This window comes from Trachemys scripta, chromosome 10 (genome assembly GCF_013100865.1).
Source record: "Trachemys scripta elegans isolate TJP31775 chromosome 10, CAS_Tse_1.0, whole genome shotgun sequence".
Lineage (NCBI taxonomy): Eukaryota > Metazoa > Chordata > Testudines > Emydidae > Trachemys > Trachemys scripta.
In genome coordinates, this window is record NC_048307.1 from 32,249,540 (window position 1) to 32,258,740 (window position 9,201).

The following is a 9,201-nucleotide window of genomic DNA, read 5'->3' on the forward strand; positions in this document are numbered from 1 at the left end:
CTGACAGACAGACAGGCAGCCCCAAGCACGTGGAGAACAAAGTGCAGGATCCTCCAGCTCTCAGCACCGCAGTTCCATGGCCCTGCTCAGCTGGGAGACACTGACATTGCGCAGGAGGAAAGCACCTACACAGCTGGGGTGGGGAGTTAACACACAGAGGGGAGCAGAAGTATCACTGCATCAGCCTTAGCCCTCCACCGGGTCCCACCCGCACAGCCCTAACCATGCATTTTCCCTTGTGTCCTCCAGCGTGACTGCATGGCCCAGCAGCATCCATCCATACACAGCGAGGCAAGATGGCTGCAGGAGTGATCAGGAACCTGGCAGAGTTCAGGCTGCCCACTTCCTTCCAACGCTCATTTCTCCACCCCATCCCATCCCAGGACATGGACTTCCAAGACCTGTCAGAGGAAGAGGAGGAGGAGGAGGTGGAAGAGGAAGAGGACTACGATGTGGAAGAGGACAGCCCACCCTGTCACAGTCCTGGCACAGAGGGGCAGAAAGTCACAGCTGGTTGCAGCCAGAATGACGCAGAAATGACCCTGCAGCTCCTGAAGTTCTCCGAGCTGATCAGCTGCGACATCCAGAGATACTTTGGAAGGAAGGCCAAGGATGAGGACCCCGACTCCTGCAACATCTACGAAGACTGCTTCTCTCCCCGCCGGCTGGGGCGGGAGCTGTACTACGCAGACCTGATGCGACTCGCCCAGAGTGGCGAGCTGGATGACGAGGATGCCCAGGGCCCTGCGGCACCCCCGGGGCAGCTCGACCAGAGGGTCTGGAGGTCCATTTGTAACAAGGATGGGGCACAGAAGCTGGGGCCATTAGCGGAGCTCTTCGAATATGGCTTGCGCCGCTTCCTCAAGCGGAGGGCGGCTGACGGCAGGAAGCTGCGGCTGGAGAAGAAGTATGCCCACATCATGCCCATGCACAAGAGGAAGTTGCCACAGTCCTTCTGGAAGGAACCGTCACCCGGCCCCCTGTGCATCCTCAACACAAACCCGCCTGACTTCAGCGACCTCCTGGCCAACTGGACATCAGAGCCTGGGCAGGAGCTGCCCAGCACTGGCAGGGAGCTGGCCGGGGAGCTGGCCAGGCCGGCCATGGAAACCGATCAGTTCAGTGTGCTGTGAGGCAGAGGAACTGGGAACCCAGCCAGCCCCACCAGGGGCCCCTGTGCTGGACAGACGCTTTATGCCCATAAAGTGCTGAGGATTGGCTCTGGATGGGAGCACCATGCCCACCCGCAGTTCTGACTCCAGATGGAACCAAGCCCCCAAACCGACACCTGGCCTATGTACCATGGGCCTTAGCCTGCTCTCACCCCTTAAACCTGACAGGCTCTGAGTCCCTCCCAGCTGCAGCACCAGCCTTTGTGCCCATCCTGTAAAACCATCCACGTCTGTGTGTCCTGCAGGGATATTGGGCAGTGTCAGGCTGCAGCTGCTGCCATCTGATAGTTGCATCCCCACCATGTGCCATGCTGGTTAATGATAAAGCTCACTCCCTTTTTATGAGACAGGGCTCTGATACCATGGGTGGGGGTTGGGAGACACGTCACCTGGGATTTACCAGCAGCCCAGACCCGGGCTGTGGCAATGGGGGTGTTTGAGTTTATTTTCCTCGGATTGCCATGGCACTGGCTAGGGCGAATAAACGCTTCTTTTGAGCGCATGTGTATCAGCAATGCCCTCTGATCTCAGCCAGGCACCAGGGGCCCACAGCGCTGAGATAGAGGCTGGACCCAAGGGCAGCTCACAGACTGGGCCAAATCCTGCCCTAGTGCCACTGATTTCAGGCTTGGATCCGGCCCCTTGTGCACTGCGGGCTGGAGGCAGGTGGGATGGGATGTGTGTCCCTGCCCCATTGGACACACAGTACTCCGGCGGTGCTGAGCGCTCACCGCGCTGGCAGTCAGTGTGGGGGGCGGCGGGAGGGAAGTGTGGGCTGCAGGCGCTCAGCACCATCCCTGCCCCATTGGACACACAGTACTCCGGCGGTGCTGAGCGCTCACCGCGCTGGCAGTCAGTGTGGGGGGGAAGAGGAGGGCTGCAGGCGCTCAGCACCATCCCTGCCCCATTGGACACACAGTACTCCGGCGGTGCTGAGCGCTCACCGCGCTGGCAGTCAGTGTGGGGGGGAAGAGGAGGGCTGCAGGCGCTCAGCACCATCCCTGCCCCATTGGACACACAGTACTCCGGCGGTGCTGAGCGCTCACTGCGCTGGCAGTCAGTGTGTGTGTGTGGGGAAAGAGAACGGCTGCAGGCACTCAGCACCATCCCTGCCCTGTCGGACACACAGTACTCCGGCGGTGCTGAGCGCTCACTGCGCTGGCAGTCAGTATGGGGGGGCGGCGGGAGGGATCCCTGCCCCCATTGGGCACACAGTACTCCGGCGGTGCTGAGCGCTCACCGCGCTGGCAGTCAGTGTGGGGGGGAAGAGGAGGGCTGCAGGCGCTCAGCACCATCCCTGCCCCATTGGACACACAGTACTCCGGCGGTGCTGAGCGCTCACTGCGCTGGCAGTCAGTGTGTGTGTGGGGGGAAAGAGAACGGCTGCAGGCACTCAGCACCATCCCTGCCCTGTTGGACACACTGTACTCCAGCAGTGCTGAGTGCTCACTGCGCTGGCAGTCGGGAGGGAAGGGGGCCTGCAGGCACTCAGTACCGATGAAGAAAATCAGGCCTGAGGGTCTCACCATCGACACTCAACCCACCCGCATTTCACTTCCAGGGCTGGTGAACAGAGGGGACGAGGAGGCAGACACTCCAGTGTGATTGTGGGGGGAGGCTCTCACTCCCCATTCGACTCCAGGGAGGGCCAGCTTCTCTGGCAGGGGGTGCCCACGAGCATCCTCTATAGTGGCTCTATGCAGGTGTAGCAGGGAAAGGGGGCGTGGCTGGAGAAAGTAGTTGTGGCCTGGACTCCCCAGTGCTGAGCCTCAACTGTGTTTTCAGCCCCTCCTTTCCAGCCAGCATAAGTTAGAGTAGCCTATAGGCAGCTCTAAAATGGGGCAGGGAGTGCAGAGGAGAGCCTTATGCCACCTTTGCCTGCTCCCTGAAGCTGGCAGCACCATCTCCCCTGCTGGGCACTGTAAGCAGTCCTCAGCAATGAGACAAACCTATCTACAAGAAACAGCCGAGGGAACACACCCCCACAGGGCCTCTCGGGGAATGGCCTCTCCCAGAACACACTGAGGGGGAATGTCACATGTGCCACTGGCCCCAGGAGGTTGTGTGTGCCTCCCTCCCAAAGAGACTCACCCAGCACCCATATCCTACTCTCCTGGAATGGAGGTGAGGGGGGCTTTTAAATCTCTCCCAATCAGCTCCCACCCTTACAGTCATCCCCCCTGTGTTAGCAAACACCTCTTGTTTTGGGGGGGCAGCATGTGATGGGGATGCTCTACTCACTGCAGGATGGCACCTCCTCCTGGCCATTCTGGGGATTAGCTCCAGGAGGCCAATGCCCCTTTCTGCAGGGGCATGCCAGATCTCTGTTTCTCTCTCCCAGTCTTTCTCACTCCAGGAGCTTCTACTGCCGCTTCATGACTCAGCCCCTGGGCCAGGTCACTCAGTGTTCTGCCCTCTGGGGTACAGTCCTTCAGCCGCTCTCACTCCCAGTGCAACCCAGGCAGCCTTCCAGTTCACTACCCCACACTGCCACTGCCCCATTGGTGGGCAGGGGAACCTGGGCCAGCTCCCTACTCCAGGTCCCAGCCCAGGGACCCTACAACACACAGCCAAAGCCTGCTGAGTCCCCAGCCTTGCTACTTCCCACTGACTCTCTTCAGAGTACATGCTCCCCCATTCTGTTAAGCAAACAGTGACCACAAGCATCCTCCCAGCAGCCTTTGCTGCTGTTACTTCTGCCAGCCTCCTGGGTTTATACTAGCCCAGCCCACCTCTGCTCAGGTGAACTTCCTCTTAATTAGGGCTTTCTCCACCCTTAATTCCCCCAGTTTGCAGCCTAACTGGCTAATTGGTCCACCTGGCTTGCCTCAGCCCTCTCCCAGCCAGCGTGGGGAGGACATCCCAGCACAGGGCATCAGATGGGGAACTAACCTCCAGTCTGGCAGGTCACTTCTCTGCCAGCTTTGGGGCCAGCAGTCCTCTGTGGATGACAGAAGGGTCTGAAAGCAGGATCCTAAGGGGCTCCTTGCTGCAGCCTCATCTCCAGGGATGGTGTGACTGCCTCCTGGCACACAGCGCTTGGACAGCACTTCCCCACCAGAGAGCACAGAGACGGGCACGTATCATCATCCACCAGCCGCTATGAGTCCTCAGGCCAGGAATGGGTCTGCCTTATGCCCATAGCAAGGAGCAGCACAGAGGCCCAGCACCCAAGGACTGTTGTGAGCAACCATCACTCCCTGCTCTAAGGATCTGGTCTTACAGCAGGAACCATGGCTTGGCTGCTGGTTGGCACAGTGGGATGCCACACCTCCCACCCACCTGTGCCAGGGGAAGGGGAGCAGGAAGACACGTAGAGCCAAGGGCTGGGTACTAGTGCAGAGGTTGGAGGAGGGTTTTGCTCCTTTGATGCCCACGTATGGGGATGCAGCCCAAGCCCCATTCAGGGTCATTCAGGAAGTTTGTGGTGGGGTCAGGCACAAAGCACCGTACCCGCCCTTCTGCCATGCATCCAGGCAGGGCTGTGCCACCTGTTGTCACCCCCCAGGAAATGCCATTCTGACCCCCCCCCTCCACCAGTGGTGCACACTGACTGCCGGGGTGTGTGTTTGTGTGTGATGCAGTTCCACAACACTCCCCCCCACCCCCCCGCCTTCTGCTGCCTCCTGGTCCGAGCCTGCCTGGGGCGATGTTCACATTACCCGGCACGTGAAACCTCTGCTAGTTCAGGAGCTGCTAAGCCCTGATCTGTTCCTGGGGGCTGGATTTAGGCATTTCCCTTGTGCGGAAAGGAAGCAAAGTCAGCCAATGTCTCATCACCTCTAGACAGGTTGGGAAACCACCATCAGTCTAGGCATGGCTGATGGGAGACAGGCCGTGCAGCCTGAGTGGATTGAGGAAGTTTGTGCCTCTGTTTAGCAGAGTGGGAAGGAGGGACCCAGGGAAAGTGTAGGCCCCTAGGGGCCTGGCCTGGGGGCATGTAGCCTGACCGTGTTGTAGGGTCCCTGGGCTGATAATTCACAGGCTAAGGAGGGGGAGCTGGTCTCCACCCAGGTCGGTTGCTGATGGGAAGAGCCATGTCTCAGGCAGGGGGGCCCAGGGGGCCATGGCCCCATCACATCACTATGCCCTCCCACTTTTTACCGGCTGTAAGGGCGAGCAACGGGGGACAGAGAGGAGTGAGTGGGGGTGGGGCTCACAGGAAGGGGCGGGGCAGCACAGAGGCTATGGTTTGGGCATCAGTGTCCCCCACACACACTTTTAGGGAGCTTCCACCACTCCTGGCCTCTGTAGTTTGTTATAAATGTTGTTAAATCCATTAAACAAAAATCAACCCCAGAAAACCTGTCACCCTGTTTCTCCTCCCCTCCCTGCCATTGCTCCGTTTGTCTGTTTGCTACAGGGCCGGTGGCCCCGAGGTCTTTAGGCAGCCGACCCCCATTGGTTTGAGGGAGAGTTGGAATCAACGTGCTGCAGTCCAAGGGGGATTCAGTGATGTTATCTGCAAACGATTTCCAATGATGAATAAATGTGAGAAAACTGCAGTTTGCTACTGGGCACTGAAAATACAAGCAAACTCCACCCAGTAAAGGACTGGCAGAGACCCTGGGGGGGTTTCACCTTCCTCTGCAGCAGGAGGTCCGGGGGTTTAAACTAGTGTAAATGTTGGATTCTCTGTAACTTGAAGTCTTTAAGCCATGATTTGAGGAGTGCAGTAACTCAGCTGGAGGTTAGGGGTCTATTACAGGAGTGGCTGGATGAGGTTCTGAGGCCTGTGATGTGCAGGAGGTCAGACGACAGGATCCTGATGGTCCCTTCTGACCTTAAAGTCTCTGAGCCCCTGGCTGGCTCTGCTCAGAACAGGGCCAATCCCCGAGCCCTGGAAGTCAGCTGTTCTGTACCAAACACCACAGGGGGGCTGGGACAGGAAGGTGCTAGAACCTTCTTTCTCTTGTGCCCGTGGGCAGGCTGGGGAGAGGGGGTGGGTCATTGCCATGGTCCCTCCTCTTGCACATGGTGCACCCCGTCCAAGGCTGGAGAGCTGATACTGTGGCATGCACCTTCCAGAAGCCCCCGGCAGGGCCGGCTTTAGGCCAATTCCACCAATTTCCCTGAATCGGGCCCCGCGCCTAAGAGGGCCCCGCGCCCAGTGGCAGAGCCGCCGGTGTGGGGGCAAGTGGCCGAGAATCCCTTCCCTGACTAGAGGCTCCTTTTTAATTTTTACTCACCCGGCAGCGCTCCGGATCTTCAGCGGCACTTCGGCGGCGGGTCCTTCACTCGCTCCGGGTCTTCGGCAGCACTTCAGCGGCAGGTCCTTCAGTGCCACTGAAGACCCAGAGCGAGTGAAGGACCCACCGCCGAAGACTAGGAGCGCCGCCCAGTGAGTACAAGCCCCATGTGTTTGTTTACGTGTTTTTTTTTTTTTTTTTAGTCATCCCTGCTGGGGCCCCGTCAAAACTGTTCGAATCGGGCCCCGCACTTCCTAAAGCCGGCCCTGGCCCCCGGGGTCTCATGCTGAGCCTGCAGGAGCTCCTCCAGGGCTCCAGCCACAGTACTCCCTGCAGGGAGCAGGCAGAGTCAAGGGTATGAAATGAGCATTCATTGTTGACTGGGAGCAGGCCGAGTACTTTCCATGTCCCGGCCTTGCAGTACACACAGACCCAGCTTCAGTACCTGCCTGAGGCCTGGCTGCTGGTCACTGCCTGGGTGTAGTTGTCCCTGGAGTTTCCATCCAGGTCTGCCCTGACCTAGTCCCCTCCCCAGGAAGCTGATCTTACCCCCTCCATGTCCCAGGTGAAGTTAATAAGCCAGGCCCATCAGCCAATGTTCAGCTGCTGAGTACAGGGCTGAGTCAGCTGCAGGGCCCAGTCCCCCTGGGTGTCTGCCTGAGTTTGCAGAGAGCCTGAACCAACAGCTGTGAGAGGGATAATTTTTCCATTCATATCAATGGGTCATAACTCAGCGATGATTCTTTAATGTCAAGGGCGATCCTTCAGATGGCACCACTGCTAACTTCACTGCCCAAGTACATAAGGAAGGAGAAGGGAGTATCAGACTACGAAGAACTATACACCTGCTCGGAGTGGCTGCTACTACTAGTGCCATGAGTGGGTGAGCCTGGAAGATACGACTTGTATTTTCCTCAATCAAGGAGGAGACAGCCGAGCCCCCCAAAGGATGAGCCGAGCCCCCCAAAGGATGAGCCAAGCCCCCGGCGCCCTGCAGAGCTCACACGATCGATTCTGATCGTCTCTGGAGAGTGCTGTCTCACGCTGGTGGCTTGAGTTGAGCAGAGCTTATTTTGTGGGTGAATCGTTGAAGATCCCCCCCCTCCCGCGCATCCGCCCACTGTTGGATGGCTCATCAGGCAAAGGATCTTGGATCATCATTGGTTAGATGAGAGGGAGCTGCCAGCCAGGCACTGGCTCTCTATAGAGCAGGGCCGGCTCTTTACCAACGGAGTTGCTGGCTGGTGTGTGGGTATTTGAGCACTGATCAATAGCAGCCAGCTTTTAGTTGTGTGTCGGAGTCCAGGTAGCAGTTGGAAGAGTTGTAGGTTGGTTAGCAGCAGTACTAATACCAGCTCTGAAGTCCCGTAAGGGCTGTCTGGGGAGAAGCTATTTCAGAAGGAGGTAGGGTGTGAAGTTAAAGCCCAATACCAGACCATTCCCTGCGTACACGAACCCTTATGAACACAACTTGGCGAAGAATGGATTTTCCAGTTCTGTGGCAATTTCAAGACATTGACAAATAATTGGTTTGGGCCAGACTGAGTCAGAAAAGTTTTCATTGTGTGCTGAACAAAATGGTGCATTTGCTTTTGACCGTGTTTGAAGGGCTTTGACATTTCTGAAAATAAAAGGAAAGGAAATTTGGAAACAAAAAATTGTTTTAAACAAAAACAAAAATCTTCCTTTAGGAAACAAACAGAAGTTTTGGAGTTTGGTGAACCTGACCAGAAGGAGAGCCCTGGGGAGCTTGAAAGCTTCTCTCTCTCACCAGAGGTTGGTCCAAGAAAAGATATTACCTCCCCTACCTTGTCTCACAAATTGGGGAAGCATTTCGGTGTCACCCACTCTACATTTTTTGCTCCCAAAAAGTTTCAGCCGAAAAACAGGTCTCGGCTCTAGTTACAAACATGAAGCCAGACACATGCCCAGCCCAGAGCCGGCTCCAGTGACCATACTACAGAGTCAGAAGAGCGCCATGGCTTGCTATCTCGCACGGTCAGAAATGCAGAAGACTGGGGAGGCCCAGCGGTCACTGCTTCAGGGAAGGGCCTGCGGTTTGTGGAGGGCAGCCGGAGCCGGGTGCGTGCACAGAGACAGGCTGAACAAAGGCACAAAGAGACAGTAGGAGGAGCAGGGGCACAAGGGGCCGGGAGGAGTGCAGGGGGGGTTGGAGGGAGATCAAGGAGGGCTGTGATGGGGAAGGGGAGCAGTGTGGACTGGACACAGTCCGAGTCAGGAAGGCATCAGATGGGTTGGGTAGAGGTAAGGTGGCCAGCTGGCTGCAGGGGAGCGGGCACTCACTCTGTGCAGGGGTTCTTGGGTTGTGTTCACTATGCCTGACCCTCTCTCTCTTTGGAAAGGGCAAGCCAGGCAGTCCAGGCTGTTCCCCAGCACAGGGCCTGTTGGCCTGGGTACAGTCCCCCTCCTAGGGTGACCAGATGTCCCGATTTTATAGGGACAGTCCCGTTATTTGGGGTTTTTTCTTATATAGGCTCCTATTCCCCCCCCCCCCCCGTCCTGATTTTTCACACTTGCTGTCTGGTCACCCTACCCCATCCCCCCGCACATACTGGCCCCTGCGAGAGGCCCCATGTGTTTATCTCTGGGCTTTCTGCCTTACCCCCTCCTCTGATAAGGAACTGCCAAGGACTGTGGGCATCACTCCACTCCTGAGTGTCAGTGCCAGGGCCAGCCCCACCTTGCAGGTCAGCCCGGGGATGGGCGATTCCTGCCACATGACCCGCTGGGGTTAACCGGGGAGCGCAGAGCAGAGGGGGTAGGGGCTCCTGGAAGGAATGTCTGGGACCACCCACCCAGGGGCAGTGATTAGGAAGAAC

General features: G+C 57.6%; 1 protein-coding gene across 1 annotated transcript; it reads left to right on the forward strand.

Annotated features, from left to right (window-relative positions):
* The first annotated feature begins 296 nt into the window (after nucleotides 1–296).
* On the forward strand, nucleotides 297–1,321 carry PERCC1 (proline and glutamate rich with coiled coil 1). Its single transcript, XM_034783695.1, has one exon. It carries the CDS (start codon nucleotides 297–299, stop codon nucleotides 1,131–1,133), a length of 837 nt encoding a protein of 278 aa, XP_034639586.1. The 3' UTR covers nucleotides 1,134–1,321.
* Nucleotides 1,322–9,201: the final 7,880 nt, after the last annotated feature.